This window comes from Sebastes umbrosus, chromosome 3 (genome assembly GCF_015220745.1).
Source record: "Sebastes umbrosus isolate fSebUmb1 chromosome 3, fSebUmb1.pri, whole genome shotgun sequence".
In the NCBI taxonomy this organism is placed as follows: domain Eukaryota; kingdom Metazoa; phylum Chordata; class Actinopteri; order Perciformes; family Sebastidae; genus Sebastes; species Sebastes umbrosus.
In genome coordinates this window covers 5,604,818-5,632,657 of record NC_051271.1, presented here as the reverse complement: position 1 = coordinate 5,632,657, position 27,840 = coordinate 5,604,818, and the positions used below count along the sequence as shown (strand labels likewise).

Here is a 27,840-nt window from a genome sequence, read left to right as displayed (position 1 = left end):
GGTGTGTGTATCACACCACCTACCTGCACACTATGTTGCTTTCATGGATTAAAAACAATCTATGGAATACTAATCTGTAATGTTTTCATATTATTTAAAGTCTGTTTTCCTGTCAATGGCTGATGCAAAGTGATTTTACATAATCAACTCTTAAGCTTAAAAGGGTCACTTCACCCAAGTTGTATGCTAAGAATAAAACAGTAAATGCTAAAAATACCCTTTCCAGAAACAGCCCTCTTCACTTTGAATAAACCACAGAGCACGCTGTCAACAGTTTTCATATTGACTGTATCTTCAGTAGAAAGGCTTGTTCTGTGGATTATCCACACTAAGTGGGACATTGTTCCACAGGCATAATTATCTCTCTATATGTCCCTGCTGATTACATACAGTATCACAACAGCATGGATCATGTTAGTGGTCCCAATATCTGTACTGATATTGCACTGGTGTTGCAGCAAGACAACACTTATCGATGCTGGAGTTCAGAGTTCATATCCCTCTGTGGTCGTTCACGATAAACCTTCATGCACTAATGGTTCTGTAAGGAGCTTTGGATGGAAACATCTAACCAGATGGCCCGTTTTATGTGCCTTGAATGTTCCTCCGTTATGAATATTAACCCGGTGCACTTCTCTCTCTCTCTCTCTCTCTCTCTCTCTCTCTCTCTCTCTCTCTATTCCCTCTCTCTCTTCCTCAGGTTCAGAAATGGTAGAAGCTCAGTGTCAGAGGTTTGAGGTGAGGAGTGCAGATGGCGAGAGAGTTCTGTTCTCCGCAGATGAAGAGGAGATCAGCATCGGCACCGAGAAACTTAGAGTCACAGGTAGGAGTACGCACAAAAAGCACAACACATCCTGTACTAATGACCAATATGGTGTTTTTTAAGTACAGTTTTTTTCTTAAAAAGGTTCCCTGTGGAGTTTGTGACCACGAACGCTGTGGAGTTTTTTTTTTTTCTATGAGTGGGCACCCGTTTTGTTAATCCTGTGCACCTGCACCAGAATGCATGTGCTTGCGTGGGTGCACGTGGGTGACAGGATACACAGTCCTGCCAGTGATTTCACACGATTCGACTGATCCACAGGTGGGGGTAACACGCTAAAATGACACGCTAAGATGTGCAGCAATGTGCCAGCAAAGGCAGAGAAGAAGAAGAAGATGCAAGTAAACATGGATGTAAACATTTCTGGATTTAAAATACTTAATGGTGCTAAGTTCGATATTCAGAGCATTAATATAGCAGCAAACAACTATTTGCTGTAAAGATATAGTGGAGTGATGTCTACCTGAGCAGAGAATTAAGTCGCTCCCCCTCTGTATGCGTTGTAATTTGAGTTTCACCGCGCTTTGTTGACGTAGCCGTACCGGCCGGCCGCGCGTGCTTTTAGTGCATGTCCGTGCATGTGAGCACACCCCACTGGCTAGCTCACGGCCGCCGCTCTGCACTGCTCTCATGCGGCGGTTACAGCTGATAACACCGTCCCGACCAACAGCGTTGTCACAGAACGGTAGCACCCACCCTCCGGTTCCCCCTCCAGGTAAACGCTGTTAGCTCTGTCAGCACTTTGGCTGTTGTTTGCATTGTTAGGCCAAATCCCAATGTCCCCCCTAAAGGCTTTAAGCCCTGAACCCTCAGGGACTTCACTGACATCACCTGGCAAATGGTTGAGTGTGAGAGGCTGCAAGGGCTTGAAATGGTATAAATACAAATGGGACAGCACTTTGCCATGACATATCACGTTACCGTTTTTATTTAACATATTTTACTGCCTATTTGAACGTGTTCCAGGCTCTTGCCTTACTAGAAATGAGGTAACAAAAACTTCATTAAGACAGTTAAAAGAAATGGTTGATGAATAAACCAGGTGTGTAATATAGTCTAATGCTTGCATTCCTCTGATTTCATGTACCATCCATACCATGCACCGTTTTTATCTTAGATCCTTGATATTAATGTTTCTGTGCAAATTTAAATTGGCCTGGCTGAACACCTGTGTGCCGTCCTCTTTGCTCACCTTTTTTTTACGCCTCTGGGCTTCCCTAACCGCGGTAACTCTGTGTCACAACGCCATGAATTGTGGGTTATTCCCTCAGGCACAGTCTGCAGAAATGCGGACTTACTGAAAATGTTAATAAATGGCACAAAATGTCTGCGAGAGAGCCCTCAAGGACTCGACAATTTGACACTGGGACGGCCCTAAACCCTCAAGGACTTTGCGGGACCGCGCCTCAAAGTCTGGAAGTCTGTGAGTATGGACATTGGGATTTGGCCTTGGCACCGTCAGCTGCAAGACGCACAGCTCGCCGGCGCCACGTTGAGAGCCGTTGAGAGGCAATAGAAAATGCTCCCAATTCCGTATTTAGCACCTTTACATGTTTTATAAGGAAGGAGATGCATGTTACACATTTGTTAGAGCTTAAAGATACACTCAATGCGTTTTGGTGAGCAACACTGAATGTAAACATAACTTTTGTTTGTTTAAAAGAAAACTCCACAGGGCACCTTTAATATTAGGTATCTTTAATTGAGGCAATTTTCAACATGTTTTGCAGTACAAATTAATTGGTTGGGAGTTTCGTAAGACACCCAAGATGCTCTGACAAACTGAAATTAATTTTTCATCCATATATCTAATACAGTATATAATCATATAATGACACCATCATGACTTATTGCTGTCTTAATTGTAATTAAAAGGGCAGTATCAATCATATCAGTGTAAAATAGTGCATCATGGTGAAGCTAAAGATGAGTGTAAATCATTCCACATACATTTACAGTATAGATCATTGTAGAGGTCACAGTGTTGACATTAATTTTCCGCATTCATGAGGAACTGATTTTTTCTCATGATTCATGAAGGGGCAGATCCAGCGGTGGACGAACAGTGGGCTCAGACTAATTTATGTAACAAGGTTGCTTGAGGACTCACACACAGCTTACAGTACGTACACACTGTAAGCTGTTAAACAGAGTGCTCTTGACGAGTGCAGCCAAACAAGACTTGGGTCAGCAAGCAGAGCAATTTTTGCTGAATCTCGAAAAAAAAAAGGTTAGAACAAGAGAGAGAGAGAGAGAGAGAGAGAGAGAGATACAGTAGGAACAGAAAGAGAGAGAGGAAGCGAAAAAGAGACAGGCGGATGAGAGGTCTGAGCAAAGCCAGGTGAGTATAATTGCAGAGGAAAAAAAGAGACAAAGCAATTTAAGTAAAATGAAAGAAGTGAGAGAGGAAGATTTCCCTTTGGTGCACTACAATATCTGTTTTTGTCTCATTTACTCATCCTCTCTCATTAGATGTGACAGAGAAAATCAGGTGGAAGTGTGTGTGTGTGTGTGTGTGTGTGTGCACATCTCAATTTGCTTGCGTGTTTGAATATGTCAGTAATTCTTTTATTTTATTTCCCAGGAACACATAAAATATACATTTACACAAATTCAACTTTCAAGGCAAACTACACACACACAGGCCTGGGTAATTGGGGAGATGTGTCCATTAGAGGCACTCTGAAAGAATGTCACCATCATTTACTGTTTGATCGAGGTCAGAGATAAGAAACTGAACGGCGGAAAGAATGCAATTATGAACACATCCATTCAGCTCATGCACTGAGGTCCATGCTATGCCACGGTTTATTTATGTATTATTTAGATTTGTAGACCGGTACTTTTTTTTTTTTTTTTTTTAATTTAAGACGAACAGTGTTCCCACACATTGCTGCCCTCTGCAGTGGCGATAGGTGTACAGCAAAGACTGCATAGCTACAGTAATTTGGAAGATTGCATGTGAGCCTGTTGCTGGTGAGAATCAGCCAATGTAAGCCAGTGCCATGGCAGCTAGTGAGATGTGACACTAGTGGGCTTACTCTTCATTTCCATTTGTGAAAATATAAACCCAGTGTGAATTGTGTTGCTTCCAATGAACTGGCTCTGCTTTTGAAAACACTTCATGGGGGATTGTGTACCACCGGGACAGGTGCCACCCAAAAGGCTCATAACAAGCTCATGAACATGTCATGCTCAGGGGGGTATTGTAAATATAGAAGTGAGACCAAAAGTAACACAGGCAGAGGCTGGAAGGAACACGGCCTGTGGTCGACAAAGCAAGAAATACCATTGTACCGAGTAGAAAATCAAACATCAACACACTTGTCATCTCTTCTGTTGTTGAGAGAACTGGGAGCATGTTCTCTTTTCTTGTTTCTTTCTGTTGGCCGTTGCACAGAAGCACATCTGTGCAGTGTTTCTTTGAATACACCTCAGAAAACTGTGTTTCAACTGAAAAAAAAAGCAACCGTACACTTCAAGTTTTGGTCCTTTCGGAGGTACAACCGCACCTTTGATCCTGCCAATGGGCAAAGTTGCCTTGTGCAGTATTAAATTTGTAGCAGTGCTGAGTTTCCAACATGCTTTCTACGGTCTCAGCAGGAGCCATGACCAGCGCTCTCCCCCCCAAGCATCTGTTCAGGGCTGCAGGCTAAAGCAGAGGTGCTTGCTGCACACGGGGGGGAGTTAAACACTGCATTATATCAGAGCCAACCTTTCTAAGAACAATTATGCTCCTGTGTTCTGCATACTGTTTAGCATTTGTCAAATGTGTTTTTTCGGGAAATGTAATGCCACCGAGGAAAATACAGAACAGGTTGTGGTTAACTACTTTAAACAACTTTGTTAAGTTTTGGGCAAGATTATGCCTTTGATTAATTATTTTAATAATCAAGTCAACACTGACTTTCAGTGAGAAACGAGACATAAACCCCCGTCTGTAATGTTGAAGTCAAACACCACCCAGCTCTCCATCCTCCCCATCTCAGTGCTCAAAGTGGGCCGGTACTCACCGGTTCGCAGTACCGGCACTTCTACATTTTACTCCTCGGCATATTGTGACACTGCTCCTAAAACCTGAATGAAGAGCTCACACACCTCAGCTCTGCATACACACCTGCCTGTCTGTCTGGCTGCTGTTGATTCCAGCCTATACACATCCTATTATATATTATAACAATATGTAGGCTACAAATAACACAGGATAGCACCCTAAGTACTAACACTATGGGTAAATATACAAACATACCAACGTTTCACTATAATGTTCTAGTTGCAATAGAAGATGCATAGCCCACGTATAATAATAGCAATAAAAAGACACAGTATAACATGCTTAAAGAAATAATAATAGGGATTAGTCGCAAGAGATTGCTGATACCGCCCAATACACGCCAACATGTGAATAAGGGGAGTACCGGCACCTATCATCATACATACATACAACATTGGGTAAATGATATATATTGCTACAGGAAATACTGTCATATTTGAACATCATTTCTATGACACATGGTGGATCTTAGCAGTGTGTCATGCATTTTAAGCGTCTGCCTCAGCTCCAAGAATAGAGGAATGATGCAATAGCGTGCAGGCTTTGAAACAAGAGAAATGGAAGTGTTGTCTTGTCCTTCCTTTCATCCACTCTTACCCTCTCTACAGGGAACGAAGGCGTGGTGTTCAGCCATTCTGTAGAGACGTCACATGTACGGGCAGAACCCTTCCAGGACCTGAAGTAAGTACTCTAAATTATTTTGTGAGTAAGCATGTGTGTGTGTTGTATGCGTGCGTGCGTGCGTGCGTGCGTGCGTGCGTGCATGCGCAGTCTGGCACATTGGCTCGCTTTACAAGTTCCCCTTGTTGTTAATATTTTAGTTGTGGTAGAATATTTATGAAGTGTGTGTTTTTGTGAATAATTGCTCAGATAGTAACACCACAAATAACAAGTTTAGGATAAAAAAAGATGTTATGTAAAGACGTGAGCAGCTGAGTTTGCCAACTAGCCGGTCCTGTGGTACAGCGTGCTCATGACTTATAATCAGCCCGCTGCAGAGAGAGGTGTGCTGCTGATTGGCAGCCTGACAGAGCGAACAAACGCCCTCTGGGCTGCGGTGTACAAGGGTCAGGCTGTTACCCAATGTAGCCTTCCTTCTGATACATCCACGTGAGCACATGTAGAGCACGGTGCCCGCTAAGCTTCTCTTGTTTACTACGAGAGTTTATTACATTTTTAGCAGGTATACTTCAGCTCTATGAAAACACAGTTTGCATCAGACCAAGTTGTTTCAAGCTGATGGGAGCTAATGAGGGCAGCGTCTTGTCAAGCTGGTAACTGATGGAACCTTTTGGTTTATTTTTTATTTATACAAATCGGTTAGAAAAAACGACAGGCGGCTCCTCAATAATGCTTACGCAACGCAACGCAGGCTCAGCTCGGTCTGATCCAAAGTTGCTTACAATAGCAATAAGCTCAGACTGCTGGTTCCCCTCTAACTGCTTTAGAAGGAACCACAGCAGCTAAATGTATGTATTTCTTTTCCTCGTACCCTCTCCCGAAGCGTGATTTAGGTTTCTCTAAGGCACATGTGTGCTTCAGAGACAGTATAAAAGAAGTGGACGTTTGTTGACTGACATTTTGAAGCCTGGAGTTTGGCTTTTTGGCCGTCGCCATCTTGGTTTTTTGCAACCATAAGTGACACGAGAAGGTGGAGCTAAGTGCAACCGAACGCTGAATAAGACATTTTTAGGCGACCAAAAGACAACACTGTGGTAGCGACTAGGGCTGGGCAATATATCAATATTGTATTGATATTGTGATATAAGACTAAATATAGTCTTAGACTTTGGATATCGTAATATGACACAAGTGCCGTCTTTTCCTGGTTTTAAAGGCTGTATTAAAGTAATTACAAGTGATCTAATTTTCTGAACTTACCAGACTGTTGTAGCTTTTCTATTATTTATCAAAAATCTCATTATGTTAATATTTTGTAAAAGCAAGAATAGTCAACCCTACAACATCGAGGAATTTGGTCAGAATTAACATGATATTTGATTTTCTCCATATCGCCCCAGCCCTAGAAGCAACCGTTCAATCACAAGGTAGCCACGCCTAAAGCATCCCCTGCTTTATGGTCTATTTGACTCTAAATGGAACCATAATTTACTAAATGAACATCATGCTGTATTGAAGAAGACTTGAAACTAGCGATTGAGACCATAAACTCATGTTGACAATGTTTACTGAGGTAATAAATCAAGTGAGAAGTAGGCTCATTTTCTCATAGACTTCTATGCAATCTGACATATTTTTGCAACAAGAGGTCGCCCCCTGCTGGCGATCAGAAAGAATGCAAGTTTAAGGCACTTCAGTGTTGGCTTCACTTTTCAGAACCGAAGGTAGCCAACTGGTGTGGTTCCTTCATTACTAATGTCTGAGCCTCATTCGGGCATCGTCAGACAGGATTTAGCTCAAGTGGCTTTTGGCCAGGGAGGAAAGTGCAATCAGGCCAGGGTGGAAGGGGACGAAAGGGAGGCGGAGAAGGGATGTTGAAGAAGTGATGAAGTGGAAACGTATAGATGCATGGAATGCTCTGTACAAAAGGAAAAAAGTGAAGAGGGCAAGAAGAGATACAATTGACTGGATAGAGGGAGAGGAAGCAGGCCCGGGGTAGGAGTGATGAAGAGGACAATCAAAGACAGAAAAAAGAAGAAGGCAGGGGGCAGATGAGGGTGACAGAGGGAAAGAGTTCAGGGGGAGGGGATGGAAGTTAGTGTACAGAAGAATAGATTAAATCGAACTGGCTCCTGCAGGGAGATTGAGTCGTAGCAGCACCACATAATGGGATACAGCAAAAATATGAAGGCATTCAGGATGTGCAAAATAGCCACAGTTCATTTCTTTTGTGGAAAAAAAATAAGATATTGAACCAAAGCATAGGACCACTTGTCAACTAAAAAAAGCTGTATGATGTGTGTGTTTTCCATTTACTGGCTTTAAAAAGGAGCAGATAATTTGGCGAGACAATGTTCGGCTAGGCTGATGACACCACACGACATGCCATTATGATTCTTTTAAAATGCGAGGGAATTGTAAGACAATGCTGGTTGCTTAATACTCCATTTAAGCATTTCATTTCTTTATTCAATCATGCATTTAATCAGCTTTCATCAAGCTTGGCAGCTGCACCACCAATGGCTTATTCCTCTCTAAAACATTTACAAGCACCTTAATAGAGTCCCTGTTGAAATTATTCTTTTCACTTTATTGCACTGAGTAAATTGCCTGCTCAAATTGATGCTGAATTTTAGATCACTCATGTGGTTATTTGACTTAGTTAGCATTGTCTGAACCAAGGCTATACCTCCCTCCATTTGTGCCACTCTTTTAGTTTGCATGCATTCACACTGCCATAAATCTAATTCCCCATGTTTTGTATGCGGCAATGAAGAATCCATAAGGGTATGGAAAGTAAGACTTTAAGCCGGAGATATTCTTGCTTTAAACCACATTATGACGCTGCCTTACGTATCCTGCGGTTGTGTACGTCCTCAGAAATGAACGCGACACATTCCGCAACACCACCGCGTGGTTAAAAAGCAAGCATATCTGCGTCCCAAGGGGTGCCTCGGTCGCTCAGTGATCCGAGACACATGATGACCATATCCTGGGTTTGAATCCAGCATGAGACATTTGTCAGATGTCTTCATTCTCTCTCTTTTCCCGTATATCCCTTTCTCTTCTCACTGTATAATTCCAAGCAATAACCTAAAAAAAAATGTGTCAGACATAAAACAGATTCAGAAACAGAGAGAAATTGAATTTATTTGACACAGAGGTATGAGATGGATGGACAGAGAGAGACAAAAGAACGGTTGAAAGCGAGGCAAAATGGTTAGTAGAGGAAACAGGACCCCATATGTGCCGAGGGATCAAAGGAGAAGAGAGGAGAGGGAGGAGGCATCTCGAGCAGTGGGTGAACTACAAGGAGTTAGATTAGTTGAAGGAAACCGAGAAGTGATAGAGTTAGGTGGTGATGGAAAGATACAGGGAGGAGGAGGAGGAGCGAGAACATTGGGTCAATGGACGGGTCAGTGCAGATAAGCAAGGCGCTGAAACCTGCGGTGAAGGTGAGGAAAGAAAAAGGGAAGCACTGCAGTGACTGCTGATCTAAACATGAGGGCTGTTTTATTTTTCATCAGGTTTACACAGTCTCATGTCATTAACACTTCTGTGGAGATACATAAAACAAATGATTGCTGTTAAAAAGCACTCAATGAATCAGTTTTGCCTGAATTGCCCCTGTCATCATCATCATCAGCATCATCACAAACAAGACTTCCCTCTCTTAAAGCTTCAGTAGGCAGAATGTTTTTGGCATCATTGGGCAAAAATTCCATAATAACCTTTCAGCATATTGTAATTCAAGACTTCTGCACCTCCTCATGGCTCTGTTTTCAGGCTGTGATGGGAGACTTTGGTCAATCACAGGTCATTTCAGAGAGAGAGCGTTCCTATTGGCTGTGGTCCAGTTGGTGTGCTGTGCTTGGTATTTCCTCAACTTGATCTCAACATGGCTGCCGGGTCACAAACTTCTAATCTTACAGCTAAACAGTAAACTACAAGAAGTTTCTGAAAACATTTGAGGAGAGAAATAGGCATTACAGTAACAGAATATTGATTCATATTTGATCAGCGCTGCCTAGTTTGACCGTTTGATCGCAGTTCGCAAGTGATTGACAACTGCTCAGAGACGGCAGGCTCCAGATCAGCTCTGATTGGTTGTTTTCCTCCGGTCTGTGAAATCCTGCAGATGCCATTAGGAGCACCGGAGGACACAGAGGCACATGATTTAAAAAAAAAATAAATACTTTTTTAAATCATATTTGCCCCATTTTCTACCTGCTGCTGCTTTAACATATAATAAAACCATTTCAAATGAGCTGTAGAAAACACAACATAAAAGTACTGACACTTAGTATTGCCTACCCATTAAGCACAACTAACCCATTAAAGTGCACAAACACACACAAACAAAGAATTTATGGCTTAAAACCCACATTAAAACACAAATTTATTGTATGCATGAAGTGAAACCACTTATCACCCCACACACAGCTTCGTCAGTGCAACAGTTTGAATACATCATGAAACAGCAAGTGGCACACACACACACACACATTGCACTGACCTCTCCACTGCATCAACTACTGCAGGGTTAATGAAAACCATAGAAAAATAACACTGATAAAAAGGCGATTACATGCTTCAGATACTTCCCCCTCTCTGTCGTCAGTCATTAGCTGTTAAATGGGAGGGAAAGACACAACGGACTGAAGCGTAGCCATTATCAGGAGGATTTTTCATCTGTTTTTGATTGAGGTGTATTCGATATTAATAGATATTTCACACTTCTAGTAGAGATTGTATCAACACTACAAATAAAGTACAGGTTCTCTTTTCTTTTCTTAATTCACAGATACTTTATTCAGCTAAGATTTTAATCCCTTTTTTGGTTGGAACGTTCTATCTTTCTATCTGTCTCCTTTTTTCTCGTGGTATCTTTGTCCTCATCTCTCCGCTTCCTGACTCTCTCTTGTTGACTAACTCTCTTATTCACACGCACACTTTTGTCTTTTGTCGTTCTCATTCTGTCTAGATCTTCCCACGTGTGCGTTCCCTCTTTCTGCCTCTATCTTCCCTCTCTTTTTTCTGTCTCGTTATGAAAAGTAGAGCGTTATGCAGTGAAGGTAAATGGGACATGTAATGAGCGGATTGAAGTCCATTTAAAGCTAATGATCTATCTTACAGTTTAACAGTGAGCGAGGGAGAGAGAGGAAAAGAGGGAAACAGAAAGATAGATGGAACACACTTTACGTGATAAAGTGCAGGTCGAGAAATTCCTATCAGGAAAGATAAAGTATAGGTCAATCTGAATCTTGCGTGCTTTAATGCACTTTTAAGAGAATATTTTACTGTTGTACAATCATTTGTCAGTAATTTGCGTTCATTGTATGCTGGGGATCAACCCTGTTTCCTACAACATTACATGTCTATAGAACTAAAGTAAATTCTCAGTTACGTTTCGAGGGAAATGTATTTTCTCCCGGATTACAGCCGCAATTTTAAACCGTTTTAAACACCTGATTAACAATGTAAATTAAAACAAAAGCTAAACAAAAAACGCTATAACACTACTTGGTTACGTTTAGGAAACAAAACTTGGTTAGCTTTCGTAAACCAAACATCATGGTTTGGCTTAAAATGACTACAAAACTGAAACAAAGTAAAACAAAATGCAACAAAACTACTTCGTTAGGTTTACGCCAACATTTAAAGGTACTGTTTGTAACTTCTTACACTTATAAATCATTGCGGGTCGGTGTCCCATGCGCGTTCGCGTGTCGCTACGCTGTTCGGACTCAGACTCCAACACAAACTACACAGAAGCACCAAAACCGCAAAGTTATATCTAGTGAAACCCGTCTTGCAAAACAGTGTTAACTCTTCCTGCTTTAGCCTCCCGACCACGGTCAGAAGACACAGGGGAGACCGTAGCTTTGGTCTCCAGGGCCGGAGTCTCTGCTGTACTCTGCTCCTCTGCCTGCCTGCCTGCCTTCACTCACACACCGCACTCGTTCTCACTCGTTCTCCAAATGTTATTGAGAATGTAGTTTAGTTGTATGGGAATGTAATTTTGTAGAAGACAGGGCTGCAAATGAACAATGCAACAGGCTGAAAAGAGTAGATGAAAGAGTGGATCAGACACTTTGACAAGTTAAAGAATCAAACATTACTCCAATCCTGTATAGTCCAATTCCACGATCTTAAAAATACAAATAAGAGCACTTGCACTACCAACAAAAACATACATTGAAGCATTTGTATTTCATTCCCTCTCAGCCAAAGTAGAAGTAGCTATAGGAGGCCTTGAAGTCGTGTAATGTGTCAGTCACAGTGACCAGAGAAGGATGCAGTAAAGATTTCTATCAGAGTTGTTTAAAAGGCTTCAGGAGTTTTTGCTGATGTGACTGAAGCTAAAGAGGCATGAAAGCACAACACAGTGTTAGAACGGGGTTATGCTAGTAGCACAGAAACAACATGTTCAGCAGCCTGCATCCCAGAGAACACTCCAGGAATGCTATGCCGTTCCTTTTTGAAAGCCTCCAGTGTGATCGCCACTGTAAGCCGCGTTCACACTATTTCAAACTGCTTTTCCACTTTAAAGTGTAGAGGGAGTGGCCGGGAGGCAGACAGAAGGCAGTCGCTTTGGATAAAGTGCTGTGCCTGGCATCTTTCTAAGCAGCGTACCTCAAGATCTTAGAGAAGCATTCATGACAGTCACTGACTAAATAACATGAAAAAAGAAGCAGGGATTGACAAAACGTAGACAGCCAACAACAACAACAACAACAAACAGACTGAAAATGGAGGAAGTAGCTGTAGAAAAGTTGGTCGTGGATGTTTCTCTTGTCTGGAGCACACTGGTTTTTGTAGTTGGTTTACTGATAGAAGCAGCGTCTCCAGCGAGTCACTGTGATAACAAAAGTGCTTTTCATTATCAGTACAACTTGTGGCTGAGGCAGCACTTTAACTACAAAAGCCACAACCGTGTGAATGCAGCCGTAGGTAGACAAGAAAGTTCCCACGTGCAAAGGTGATAATATTTACTGGACATATGAAAAGCAAAGAGATCCTTGCTTGTGTTGTACGAATTCTCAGATGTACGTCGCTTTGGACAAAAGCGTCATGAAAATGTAGAACTGTAGAAAATTGGAGACGGATTGTTTCATAAGATTAACTTGTCATTTGCTGTTAGGTTGTTAGGTTGGGGTGATATGAGGTCAAAAACCCCAGCAACACTTTTAGTAAATAAAACAACTTCATTGTTAAACGCGCAGGGGTTCTCAACCTTTTGTAATTTTATTTGGCCCACTTCTGATTGTTAAAAAATTTCCGAGGACCACTTTCCCAAATAAATGACAAACTGGGCTATAAATATGTGTTATGCCACTGTCATGTGTAATGACCCACATAATTATTCAGCTTACCCTCACCCATCACTGCCTGCAATTATAAATCCAAAAAAATTCAGGGTCATATTTCTTCACCACACACTTTGGAGCTATTACTGGTGCAGGGTTGTCTCCAACATCACTTTTTCATTTCGTAAACCGCTCCATTTTGTGTCACTGCATCAAGGGGAGACTCGTGGGTACCCACAGAACCCATTTTCATTCACATATCTTGAGGTCAGAGGTCAAGGGACCCCTTTGAAAATGACAATGCCAGTTTTTCCTCGCCAAAATTTTGCATAATGTTTGAGCGTTATTTAGCCTCCTTCCCAGCAAGCACCAATGGTTGGGACCAATGGATTCCTTAGGTTTTTTAGTTTCATATGATAGTATCTTCACTCTAGCTTTAAAACTGAGCTACAACCTCTGAAAGACAGAATAGCGGTTGTCAGATTTTGAAAGGTTAATTTAAGCATTTGGCAGCTCAGCCCTGAGTGACATCAATCAAGACCAAAAGCATATTTTCACAACTGGTGCATTTTGACCAAATCAAAGACAAATTGAGCCATAAAGAGACCTTTAAACATGTTGGCTTGTTATCTTTGCTGCATAACCTTTGATTGTTGAGTCTTTCCATGATTGTATGTCTATACATGTGTGTGTATCAACTGTGATTTGATGCTGCAACTTCAGGCTTTCTTCAATATTTATAGTCTTAACTCAGAGGACTGTACCTTGATTCCTGTTGTTTCTTGTGTTTCCTCACACTTCTTGTAAAGGGAATACTTATACTTATACTTACTTTAACACTTTTGCTTTTTAACCACCTTTGCTTCTCTCTGATGCAACTCAGTCATGACATCGATTGATTGACAATCTTCACTGGCAATCATTTTTTGATAAACCACATATCAGTTGTTTCGCCTTCTTTCCACCTCTTTCTGTTCATTCATATTCTACGCTTTGCCCATGAACATTTCACTCGTATGTGACTATTTTTAGAGAGATGACAACGTCAAACTTTGTTTTTGTCGCCGTTGTAGTTATCACTTTTATTGGGGTGGACGTCAATTCTTGTCCCCAAAATTTTGAGACGAGAGTGAGTAGAGGGGAGAGAAGTGTCACGGTGTCGCACTGAAATACACTCGAGATGTGGTAAGAAAAGGAAAATACGAGTAATATTTGTGGCAAAATGAGTGACACGAGGCCTGAAATCACCCAATAAACATTGACAGCAAGCTGCCAAAGGTGTAGGGAGAGATTGAGGTAAAGAAGGAAGAACATCAACGAGCCTATAAAAAACAGAAAGGACAGCTAAACAGACAGATGAGTGGCTGAGAGTCAGGCAGACGGACAGCCTTGATGGAGCTGTAATCTGTATACGTTTAATTTAAATCCTATTTTAGTTCTAGGTCCTAATCCTCAAGGTGTTTTTTTGCCTATCTTTGGTGTTAAGCTCTGGTGTTTTGGTGCTGCATTCCCAGTGATCACTTGTCCATCAAGTAGTATGGGCAGTAATGACATATTTGTCTTTAGATGTTCTGCTGATAAAGTTTTAGATTTTGGAGACGTCTTGGGAAGACCACAGAATAAGGGACCGTCTTCTGGGGCAACATAACATAAAAACAACACCTTTGTTTTCGCTCCCCTTTTTTCTTGAGCTGAAATAAAAGACCTAAGACTTTTTCTATGCACACAAACGTCTAATTTCTCTAAAATTTGGTTTACAATTTGCTTAAATCCGTGATAGGGCCTGTGTCCATATAGCGCTTTTTTTCTGAGCACCAGCGTCTTTTTTCAATTGTTTCCAACGAGGAGAGAGCGGCCGCCTCGAGAAACGTCTTCTTTTCTGAGCGCACTGCCCTTTTTTGTGCGGACGCTGGTTGAGAATCTCTGAACTTTGCAGAAAAGCTCTGGTGACGTCACTGTAGAAAATGGAGAAGAAGTTTGTTTTGGCCATGTCTGTTTATCATGAACTTTATATGTCAGACAGACACTCATACCAAAGACTGAAAAGTCCACTTGTGGGAGCAGATCGGCCGGGCGGACACTGAATGTTGCTGTTGAGTGTTGCGCTTTATCACCTTACATGTTGTCTCCGATTGATCGTCCCCCCCTTGCTCTACGGCTGTCAGATTGAGCGTTGACAAGCTCATTCATACAAAATATGACGGCACGCATCCTCCATTTTGGTGCTCATGGTGAAAAAAAACAATGTCAAACAAATAGATAGCGGCCCAAATAGATCATAAAATGCAAAGGGGTGATGCCAGTCTATCATACAACAGTGTTTTTTTTTCTATGAAACGCTGGGATGAAGCATTCCGCAACGCCCTGCAGCCACCTTTTTGCCAGAAAAAGACGCTATGTGGACACAGGCCCTTAGTGAGCACTTCTCCTTTGCCAAGATAATCCATCCACCTGACAGGTGTGGCATATCAAGATGCCGAGTAAACAGCATGATCATTACACTGGTGTGTCTGAGTCTTTGTAGTGCAGCAGTCACCTTGACAACATAACGAAGCATAATCCAAGGGGCGACTACGACCAACGCTGCGAAACACAACTGCAAGGGAGAGCACTGCTTTGACAGAGACACAAAAATCAATCAACAATCAACTGACCCAAAAAAGTTTGAGGCGTCTCACACAGCAACATCACCGCACACAGGCCAGCGAACATCGGGTTACCTCAGGTCTCTAACTTCATCTGATGCTTGGCTCCACAGCAGAGAGAAGCAAGCTGCTGCACAGTCAATATCTCCCTGTTTCTCTCCACCCTTTCATCCTCTTATCCCTCCCCCGGTGCCTTCTTCTCCTCTATCCAAGTCCAGGGGTCATGAGAAGGCTCCCCGGGGAGAGATAGCCCTAACACAGGCAAGGGCATCGGAGAAGGATTTGTGCTCCGTGCCCCCTCCTCCTTATCCCTCGCTCTATTTCCATGTATCTATCCATCTATCTGTCCTTCCATCCAAGAAAGTTAAAGAGGACTGCAAAGGAACTCAGAGCCCTGTCAGACTCAGGGGCATGGGAAAGGATTTTATTTAGAAAGGGCTGAATACTACAGGGTAATAGTTTAAAAAGGGAACTTGGAACAGTAAGTTCCTCAGATACACAGCCAGATTTATGATATGTCACACACACACACACACCATGTTACACACAAAAGGTAATACCCAAAGAGCAGAGTCCACATGATTTACACTACAGATTGGAATTAGAAATGTGGCAAAAGAAAGTCTCAACTTGCTTCACAGTACTCTTTTTCATTGACTTTAGTTTCATGTTATGTCTGAGTTTCACTTTATTAATGTGACACATACAGTACAAGTGGCTGTGCTGATGCTGAAGATGTTGAGGATGTGACCGATACAAATTTGCGTCCCGTTCATTTCTATACAGACCAGGGCAAGATACAATTGACCCGCCTCCTTCCCTTCGCTCCAGAATTCAGTCTGATTGAACTTTGACACGTGAAATCGTGATGCTGCCTAATGTCCAGTTGGTTTGAGAGAGGGGTATGGGATTGACCTCTCAAGCAGGAAATATTGATTGTTACCTCCGCCGAGGAAGGAGGTTATGTTTTCACCGGCATTGGTTTGTTGGTTGGTTTGTTTGTCTGTTAGCAGGATTACTCCAAAAGTCGGGTTGAATGACATTTTTTGGAGGGGTGGGGTATGGCACAATGAACAATCCATTAGATTTTGGTGGCGATACGGATCATGATTCGAATTCAGGAATTTTTTTAAGGATTCCAATCAGCCAGAACATTAAGACCTCTGGGTATATCACATGCGCAGTGTAACTGATTATGCATGACCCCGCCTCTTTCCTTCAGAGAGAGAGCGGGGGGGTTGGGGGACAACTGTAGATTATGCATTTTTTCACATTAAACTCAGTGAGATTATAGTTGAGTTCGACCAAAGCACACTTGGTGATTGTTGGAAAGAGTAACGACGATGGTCTAGGTGAGTTTTATTTTATTTCTGTCCGGTTTGAATGAAGTGTACAGCTGATCTCAACATAAACAAAAATACACGTAGATGATGGCGCAAGCTGAACGCAGAGGGGGGGGGGGCAATTGTACTCGGGCACCTTGGCGGAGGTCTGCGCTCCCCGAGTGTCATTGTAGTTTGTATTATAACTGCACTGCAAAATAATCCAAGTATCCGAGTAGAGAGGATGCTGCTGCTACCTATGACATGTCCTGTTAATTCCACCAGGCGAATTTTGGTCTGACTGCAGCTTAAGGAGAGAATTGATGTTTTCTACATATCAAGGCAAGGTTAAGCACACAATCCTGTGTGTACAGGAATTTTGTACTTGTTTTGGGAGCCATACACCCATTTTTAATGTAGACAAGGAAAGTCCTAAACATAGCAAACCTCTTTTAGATTAAAATATTAGTGACAAGAGTTTCTAATGTCTTTGGGGTTTAGGGATCCTCAGTTGAAGCATTGAGGATCCCTAAACCCCAGTTTGACCACCACTAGATCAACCCTGATAACTGGCTGGGGAGAACTGCTTTATCCATCCATCCTTTCCCAAGTGGAAAACCCCCAACACAGAGCAATTTATAAGACTGGGGAATGTGCTTAACCCTCCCCTCCCGTCAACAACTCCTCCCTCAGGGTGTTACTCTTAATGAGAATGCGTTTTTCTTTTTTTATTTTATACTCTTGTAGCTTTCTTTCTTACCATCTGTGCTCAAAATGCTTTGCATCAGAAGATCAAACCCTCAGCCAAAGGTGAACTTGTTCTTGCGTCCGTCCCTCTGCAGTATTTTTTCATCCAATTTAAACCAGAGATCTCATGGTGAGGTCAGCCCCTGAAAGAAACTTTGGTGGGTCTGTCTTTGTCCCTGTGTTCTGTCCGCCTCTTGTTTAATCCAGTGGTTTTTAACCCTGGTCCTCACGAGTGCTGCTGGTTTGTCTTAGTGTGTTCCAGGTGTAAAACCCAGGTATAAAACAGCAGCTGAATGAACAGCAAGAATATAGGCAGCAGGGCTCTTAGTCCTGAACACAGGGAGAGAGATCCACTGCTTTCAACAAAAAGGGCATCCTGCTCTGTCCTCGTTTCTGCCATTCATCTCTCCGTCCCACCAAGTAAAAGGCCGGCCTCCGTGTGTAGATTAAAGCATTTCGAGAGAACTGTGCTCTTATTCTGCCTTTGTTTCATCCACTACTTTCTTCTTCTTCCTAACCCGCTATGTAATGAATGCACAGCTGTGCTTTTCTGGTTCTAAGTCGGGACCAGAAGTTGTTTTACATGTTTCTCTGTAGTAGGTCCCTAAATGACAAGAGTGGTAATGTGACTTAATGGCCCTGGGTCCTAGGGGTACTTCCAATTTAACCCAATTACAGACTGTAACATTTTATGAGTCCTTGAAGTAGGGATTTGGGAAATGATCCACCCTGTGGTCTGCGTTTTCCCCATCATCCCTCAACCAGACATCCAACAGTTCATTCAACTCTGAATGAGTTTCCAAACAACTAAAGCTGACGTTGGGGTCATAAGGTATCTTAAATCACTTAATTTTCTTGTTATTATGAAAAATATTTGACAGCATTTCTGCTTGAAAAGACTAAAGACCAGTGGATACAGACGAGAAGAGTAAAAAACTATGTATTTTAAGCACACGGCACGCTCATTATCTTGAATATGTAAATGGCCAAAAGTCAGAGGTTTAACAAATAATCCGCAGTGCCTTGAACCTTCACATTAGAGAAGTATACTTCGCATGTACGTTTAAATTGAGGTTACAGTCCTCCAATGCCTCGTAGAAACAACAATGTGATCTGAATTAGGCGCACTTCCCACGCAAACATTTTCAAGGAGTCTCAGAGCAGAGTTGATTTAACCAGGTTTTCCCTGTGAAGCAGCCAGATGGATGGGGTATGGTGTGGGATGGCAACGTACACCACCTAATTAGCTCCACAAAAACTCCGAGAGTAAGCCCGCCCCTAGCTGTTTTCTGATTAAAAAGTTGGGGTTTGTGTCAAAGTAATTGGAAATCATTAAAATTTAGAAAGAGCCACATTCTCTTTGAACTGTGCCTCTGGGAGAAGCTTCTCTTCACACTAGAGTTCCCATTAAACAATAGCAGTTCACTTGCATTATGGTTTTTTGAACAATGCCTGTTTTTTTTATGCTTAGGGTCAACTTGATACGGGGATTGATTGTAAGTTTGACAGAAAAAAAGAAACTTGGGGCTGGTTTTCATCTTCTGTCTCTTCATTCCTTTCAGGTTTTTGATGTGATCACCTCAAGCGGTGCCGTCTTAGAAATTCAGAGAGTACTGTTTGTCTCCTTCGATTGTGATGCTGATTGTAGATCGAAATCCTTACACACCAGCTAGATTCACTGTCTACTCAATATACTTCCATCTTTTCTATCTGGAGTTGTCTCCAATCAGGTAAACCAAAACCACATTTGAGCTCCTTAAAACAGCACATTAACTTTCCTACAATTTGCTGTCCTAACACCTCCCTCTTCCTCGGTAGAACAAGGACAATCAGCCCTGCTCTGTTCTGTCTCTTATTGATTAGACACACAGGGAAATCATTGAGAACAAAGAGAGAGAGGGAAGGCAAGCCGAATAACAAGCGAGCTCGGTTATGGGAACGATCCATAGTTTATCTGAATTCTCTCTGTTTTTTTTTGTGTATTTGTTAGATCGCCATGTTCTGCAAATTAAAGTAGTACTTTTTTTTCCCAGATGTCGACATTTGGAAATAAGTGTCCTAAATTTTAGGGAGATAAGCTGATGTGATAACGATGTGGCTGATGGAGATGTTCTTTTTACTATTTATATTTTCCTATATAATACATAATTGGGGTACAAGTTAATTAATCTATTTCAGCTGAGTTAAGATATACTTGGCAATCTAATATCTGTATTGCATGCGAGATTATCCTATTATGCTGCTTATCCTATTCAGGGTCACGGGGGGGATGGAGCCGATCCCAGCTGACATTGGGCGTAGGCGGGGTACACCCTGGACAGGACACATGGAGACAGACAACTATTCACGCTCACATTTACACCTACGGGCAATTTAGGGTCAACAATGAACCTAACCTGCATGTCTTTGGACTGTGGGAGGAAGCCGGAGTACTCGGAGAGAACATGCAAACTCCACACAGAAGGGCCCCAAGCCAGGTTTGAACCCGCGACCCTCTTGCTGTGAGGTGACAGTGCTTACCACTGCTTGGTCAGTGGCCCTCCACGTCTAATATCGACACTCTAAGGCACCTTTTAGCATCTGTATGAGATGCACCGAGTTTCAATTAACTACGATGTAAACCCATCCGTGTCAATTATTAGACGTTAGAGCAACTGACGTAGTATAAGGTGTGAGAAAGTCTGCTTAGGGAGGTGGACGGTTGTGTAAAACAAACACAGGACTTTCACCCAGGAAACCAATGTTCGTGTCCCGTGTGAAACCAAGTCAACATTGGCTTATTTAATCTTGTTTTTTTACGTAACTTACATGTTATATGCAAAAAACAGATTTCTTTCACTTAACAAACATACTTTTTTCAACCCAAACTACGATCTGTTCCTAAGCCTAACCAAGTACTTTTGTTGCCTAAACCTAACCAAGTAAACCTAAAAACTAAGTAAACATATGTTTGACGAGTTGGGGTGTGTTGTGTCGAAGTGCGACGAGAGAGAAGAGTCACTCTCACCGGACTGCTTTTCCTCTCCGTCCATTCACGTTACAGAGACACACGGTAAAATAAAACTTTAACACATGGTCTTTGGTGGATTACGTGTTTGCTGAATTACAGGAGATGCTTGGACAGATTCAGAAACGATGGTGAATCTAATGTTATCGGTACATTCGGTCGGTTATTAGAGCCGCGCTGTTATTTCCTTGTTTTTTTTAAGGGAGTTCTGCTGATAGAGACACCAGCTCAGAGCGAGACCCTGCAGCCGGCGAGAGATCATGACCTGCTTTAATCTTCTTTTCAACTTCACTTGTTGACTCCATCCTTCCGGTTCTCACTACAGTTTGTTTTTTTGAATGCTTATTACCATCAGCAGTAAAGTGCTGCTGCCTGCTCTCTCTCCCGCGGTCGCACATCGACGCAACTCACGGCTCGTATTAAAACATTAGTACCACTACTATCAAAACGTTTTTAACAGCAGGGTATCGCGATACCTTTCTAGTATCAGTATACCGTGCACCACTAGTGCACAACGCTCCTTTCCTATGTAACAAACTGATCCCAGTCGTCCCGTGTCATTGTGTGATTAGAGTGATTTTTTAATTAGCTCACAGAGCTTCGGAACAATGCCTCAGTGAACTGCATACATTGTTGTTCTGTCATTATTTGTCTTTGTTTATTGTTGTTTATCTTTGTTAGTTATTGTTTATCAACTGCTGTTTATCATTGGGTGCAGTTGTACACATCTTGAGGGGGAATATGTGAAAACAACAACACCCAGTTAATATTCAACAGTCTCGCCATATTGCCACACATCTGTTCCTTGTGTGTGTGTCTGTGTGTGTGTGTGTGTGTGTGTGTGTGTGTGTGTGTGTGTGTGTTTGTATGTATGTGTGTGTGTATGTGAGCTCAGCTGTTGGGTGTTTCTGTGTGTGGGTTGAAAAGATAGACGGCTGCTAATATCAGATTTTACGACAGAGCCAAATGTTCCACTGTGGATAAAGACTATTACAAATGGCTAGAGGCTGTTTTGGCGAGACACTGAAATCACAGCAGATAAATAACATTAGAGAACAAAGAACTCACACACATACACACACACAGATGCACAGACACGCTCAGATTTTCAAACGCCTCGTATGCACACGCGCACACGTTACCAATCCAAACATAGCAACGAGCAGCTGCATTGTGTTGCAGAGAAATATTATGAGAAGATCTGACTTAAAGGTAGAAAGTCAAGGCAGGGAAGGTAGAAAGAAACAGAAAATATGCAGTAAAACATATTCAGACCAGCCTGGAGGTTGTTACTCTAAAAAAAAGCACCATCACTCTTTTATTTGGAAACAGAGAAAATTTACGTCTGACTGGTGGCTATGTTACACAACTTCTTATTATCTCCGCCAGGCGTGTGTGTGTGTGTGTGTGTGTGCGTGTGTGTGTGTGTGTGTGTGTGTGTGTGTGTCTGTCTGTCTGTCTGTCTGTCTGTCTGTCCACTGCTTATCTTGCATAGGGAACCCATCTGCCTGATATTTTTTGTGCACATTTATGACTGTGTGCTCGAGGGCCTCTCATGGTTGCGGTGATTCACAATTTTTTTTTTTAAACCTGTTCTATTGACTGTTTTATACAGTAATTGACTGCTGACTCCTCTTAAAGCTGAAGTAGGCGAGATGGGAGCAAATATAATTTAAAAAAGTTATTTTTATAAAACGGTCGCTATATCCTGACAGTAGTACATGAAACAGGTAAACTGAAAAAAATCATGTGTCCTCCGGTGCTCATAACGTACAAGGCACCCTTTAGCGGCTGTATGAGACTTTCGACTAACTCCAATATAAACACATCTGCGTCATTAATAGATGGTCAGAGCATCAGATGTAATATTAAGAACTACAAGTCTGCTAAGGGTGCGTGAGGGGTGGTGCATGGGTCAAACAAACACAGGACTTTTACTCAGGGGACCAGCGTTCATGTCTTGTATGAAACCAAACGTTGAGGGATTTTTACTGAAGGCGTTCTGTCACCTGACATCATCACGTCCCGTCACGTTGTGTGGCACTAAGGCACTGAGTCACATGACGTTACGTCCGTAGCTTACTTTCTGCTTCTGCCTGGTAAAATATGACGAGTAGGGATGAAATCGCATTGAGTGATGAGTAGAGGAAATGTTGGAGGTGTGTTTTTAGTCGTTGATAGGTAGACAGTGACACTCTTTTGCATGATGACACAGTAATCTTGCTGTCAATCAAATGTCATTGTAAGACAATTTCACCGTGTTTTTTTAATCTGCTGAGTCACTTTGATCTCACTGCATTTACACATCATCAGAAATTTCACTTATGTAAGATCTGGTAGTATCACAGTACGTTTTGTTAACAGAATAGAGCAGTCACACAGGTAGAATTAGGTAAAATGTATTACCTATTACCTTTCAATTATTAAAAAAATTGTGTTTAAAATTTGTGAAAAAGCTTATTTGAGTTAAGATAGATGACTGTCTTCCATTTTTAGTTGATTTTAAAACTTCATTTAGGTAATCTCTACAGCCCAATATTAAACTAACCTTGTCAAAGGCCATATTTATGTAGTGTTGAGACAACAGTGGGAGAGACTGAAGAGAACTAAAGAGAGAGTGAAATGGAGAGAAGTAGTCTAAGAAATAGCTCTAGTCAAATATGGCAGGGAATGAGGAGAGAGACTGAAGGGAAGTGGGGTGAAAAGGAAAACAGAAAATTTAAAAGAAGAGGAGAGGATGATAAAGAGAGAGAGAGAGAGAGAGAGAGAGAGAGAGAGAAAGCGGTCACAGCCAGAACCCAGCCAGGAGGTGAGGGACGAGGGGGAGGGATGGGAGACACACTGATAGGATGACTGCAGGAGGGCAGGCAATGAGGCAGAGAAAGAGAGAAAAGCAGAGTTGATCTTATTCTTATTATTTCTTTCTTCCCCCACTCTCACTGTCTTTCTGCTCCCTCCCCCCTTCATTCCCGATCCTCTGCTCTGTCGCTTCATTATTTCTCTTTCCTTTCTTCTCAGTGTGTCCACTAGGGGGAGGGTATGAACTACCCTGTATTATCAGTCTTTGTATCTACTCTACCTATTGTTCGCTTTCTTTTCTTCCTTCTCTCCAGACCGCTGGAGAGAAGGAAGAATCCACATTCCTGAAACGTGCACCGTAGACTCTACGATACATGTTTCAGGAATGTGGATTCATCTGTGTCATCACACATTATATTTTTCTTTGATCAGGTTTGAATAGAACCTAAAAGAATGATGCATCTTTCCACTGATATTCACTTCAGGTAATTTAAAAAGTCACATCTCCCTGCACCTCGTGTTTGAAAAATGTATGAGATGAAGTTTCTTGAAACGCACTCTTTCCTCACTAATTAAACTCGAGCCTCACTTGCCCTAAAAAAAAATCTGATTTATTCCTCTGCATGCTCAACCGCTGACACACGGTCCAAAAGGTAGAAACTAAGCTACCTGCTCACAAATAACATTGGCATTGTTGGACTTAAAATTAGACTTTAGCCCAAATTACGGTTATTATTAACAAATGATGCCTGCATTATTTGGGTAGGTGACAACATATATATTAGTGTTCTTGCTTAAAGGGGACATAACAGGAAAACGGTTTTTTTTGCACTTTGTGCACATTCATTTGGGTATCTGGAGTGCCCACCAACCCACAAACACCTAGATCAGACAACATGTGATTCATCAAGTCATTCAGATTTGACTCCCCTTCCTTGTTAGAATATATCTCCCACAGCTTAATAACTACCTTTGCAAAGCTGCACCATATTTCTCTGAAGCCAATCAGAGCAGACTGGGCTTTTAAGCTTTGTTTATACTGGCGCGCAACACTGTGGCGCAGGCCTCTGTAGATGGCGTGCACACCATGAGCACGCACAGAGGTGTTAATGTTCAGCGCGTTGTTCGTTGCAGTATGCTCCGAAACGCCAGAGGGCGTAGAAACAAAATATTCTGTGGATAAGCAAGAAGTCAACGAGTGACACCGAAAAGATTGTACTGACCAACTAGCACTAAACGGAGTTGAGGTTTCATCTATTAAAGCCGTCACAAGGTGCATTCTATCCACCTTGGTTATAAAATAAATAGATATATAGGAAATACGAAAAGAAAAATTCCTCATATAACACCTTCAGTGCTGAATCCAATATACAGTACATTCACTCAATTTGTCTTTGGTTTACACTTCCTCTTCTTGATTCATGTTGCCTATGTTTTTTTTTTGTTTTTCTTTACACTTTATGCCACAAGCTTTTTTCATATTATCAGCACAAAATGCAGCGGAGGCAGTGGTTTCTGTACATTAACGTGGAACAGCGGGGTTAGGTGCGTCTCCCAGGAGCACTTTATCAGTTTTTATGGGAGCAGACTGACATTCACAATCTCATTTCCCAACATATGTTCCTCCATCTGTATATTACCAATAATGTGAACAGCTAAAGTTGCACACTAGCAGATACGCCGCTAACCTGTAAATCTCTGTGCAAGGACACACTGTCTTTTTTTTATCTGTTGTGTTAATCCCGGCGTGTTCTGCTGTGGCAATTACTTATCGAATTATCTTCAGTACTCTGTATTTGTTTTATTCTTATCTATATCCTTCTCTGCGCTGCTGCAAATACCCATCTTCCCCACAGGGATCATTAAAGTTTCATCCAATCTTTAGAAAAATACAAGATAGCACCATTTGCAAGGCATATTAAATAACAAGGAGCGTAATACAGTTGCTACAGATGTGATTAATGCAGCGGGGGCCTGCCGCCGCTGCCTCTTAAGATGATGTCTCTTTCCAGTGTCACACTGAGCCTCAAGTCTGCCACCGTGATTGATCGCTAAGCAGGCAACTGAACTTCTACTACTTTTGAGTTAGCTGAATATTATTTCTGTGAAATTAATATCTTCGTATCTGACTTCTTACACCTGAAAAAAAGGGTTTGTTTTTCAGCTTTCTGGAGACTGCCTGCTCCTTATCACATCATTAAAAAAGCTGTGTTGCATTACAGAAGGTGTGAGGCGCAGATGGGTAAAGAGAACGCACACACACACTGCACCGACTAAATGCACTGTAGTCTTTTTATTGTCTTTGTGAGGGAGCTCTAATGTTCCTCTGCTCAGATGTGTTTTCTGTCAGGCAGCTGTATGGAATACTGAGACAATGCTAATGAAGCAAAGCATAGACCGTCCCGCTGTTTTTCTGACCTCGTATCCACAATTGGGAGCCGAGCTAGTACACATATATACCACTCTCTGTTTGCCTGTATTTGTTCATGTGTTGAAGCATCAAGAAAAACAGGAAACTTTTTTTGGGATCTTTTATCTTTCTTTTCTTCAGTTTGAAAGCAGCAAGCAACTCTGTGTCTCGGTGTTGAAATAGTTCAGTAGTATATCTTTTCCTCACGGGGCAAAATTAGTTTATGGCTTTCAAAAGATGTAGATATGAGACTGTAACGGCTACAGAAGATAAGACACTATCAAATCTCATCAAGGTTTCAGGTGACGTGTCCTTGAAATGGGAATAATTCTTCGTCACAGTCCGTTTATTTAGTGCGCTTATTTTTACACGTATTATTTGCTTCAAATTACGAAGAAAAATAAAATCGGCAAAGAACTAGATCCTCATGAGGCCGCCATTATGCGTGTTGCTACATGACTTGAAATCAAACCCCGAGAAAGTGTGCCAGTCATCGATCCTAACTTTCATAGTGGCCAAACGACGCTACTGCAACTTCCGCGTGATGAATTGGGCCCAAAAAGACTTTTTCCCATAGACTTACACTGGGAAAGAGACGTCTTTAACTCAGCAGATAATTTTTTTTGAGGTGAATCAACTTCCCAGTACGAACACTCTAATAGCCCTTATTTAAAAAAAAATAGTTTTTAAAGTTATAAAATGCACTTATAGCTGAATCCAGAGTTATTCCCCTTCCTCCGTTCAGACCCAGAAGGAGGCTGGAGCGCAAACCCTGACGACGGGGGGATATTGGGACCTGTGACCGAGTCATGTGACCGGACGCTGCTGCGCATGTTCCATGTGCCCAAGATCCGGGTACTTTCCCAGACGTTAGCGAGCCATTTTGGCTTCACGCGCCACTGAGCAACATTCATAGGAATGAACGGGGCCCTCGCTGTATCCAGTTCTCTTAATACATCCATGCTTGAGATTGGTCAGTTCCAGTTGATCTGCCACCGCTTTCGCTTTTTGCTTTGAATACGATTAAACGGCGAGGAAAGAGGCGCGGCGTCAAAGCTTGTTCCTGCTTTTTGTAGAATATGCATCGATTTATACGTCTAATCAAGAGACAATAGAGCAAGTTAGTTATTTTGTGACCAGATATACTTAGATATACATGATATACATGCATTCACGCTATTCACCAGTGAACTTTTAATTTTTTCCTCTCACCCATCCATTCTCTACCCATACCCTTCTTTCTTTTCAATGTAAATTGTTGTCTCTAACTTTGTCTCTTTTCTAGCAAAAAACAAGCCAATGAACAATAGATGAAACGACTGCAGTTGCGGAGGAGTGAAGCTAGTCTTTCACTACTGATTAAATTATCAGCTTGGCGCCCCATCGGAGGCACAAAGGCATGAAATTGCTTGACATTTTTTCTCCTTACGCACTCTGCCATTAGCCATTTCCTCGGCTACATTTCACAGCGAGGAGGACAGCGAGAGCCTCTGAAAGTCGTTTCGGAGTAACTCGAGGATTTGTCAAGCAGCGTGTTGTGTGTAGGTGAACAGATGCACGGGACATTGAATGTCATGGCAAGACGCCGACATGCAAACTGTTGAGAAGTGTGCGATAAAGTGACTGCTGATGAACATAGTATCTGCATATAGATATTTTAATATCCCAGGCTAAAATCTGTGTGCATATATACACACACACACACACACACACACACTTCCTCACACAGACACAGTCCACACACACACACATATTTCTGGGTTGAAATTCAAATTTAAGCACCCAGAGTTGCTGAGGTACAACATTTACTCTTCAGTAGTCATAACCTCATCTTTACCACCTGCACACACACACATACACTTCTGTCTTTGTGGCACACACAAACATACACACACATCCTTTCCACAAAGACAAACCTCTAATGTACCTTGACTCTCTCCTGTCCCACCTCAGTAACTCAGTAGGGACTTTTATAACTTTTTAAAACAGCCCAAGGCTTTCTCTTTTCACTCTTTGTTTTTAGTTTTTTTTTTACACCTGCAGGATTCATGGGGCGATTTAAACACGCTGCATCGCCCTCTCTCACCGAGACAAAGGCTCAC

The 27,840-nt window shown here is 42.0% G+C and overlaps 1 protein-coding gene across 2 annotated transcripts in view; it reads left to right on the top strand.

Moving 5' to 3' along the window:
• LOC119486018 (zeta-sarcoglycan) overlaps positions 1 to 27,840 on the top strand; it is a 396,811-nt gene that overhangs the window by 334,675 nt on the left and 34,296 nt on the right. For both annotated transcript variants that reach the window (XM_037765910.1, XM_037765911.1), the window contains exons 5-6: positions 701 to 823; positions 5,486 to 5,558. In XM_037765910.1, the coding sequence (XP_037621838.1) occupies positions 701 to 823; positions 5,486 to 5,558 (196 nt within the window). The remainder of the gene's footprint in view (positions 1 to 700; positions 824 to 5,485; positions 5,559 to 27,840) is intronic.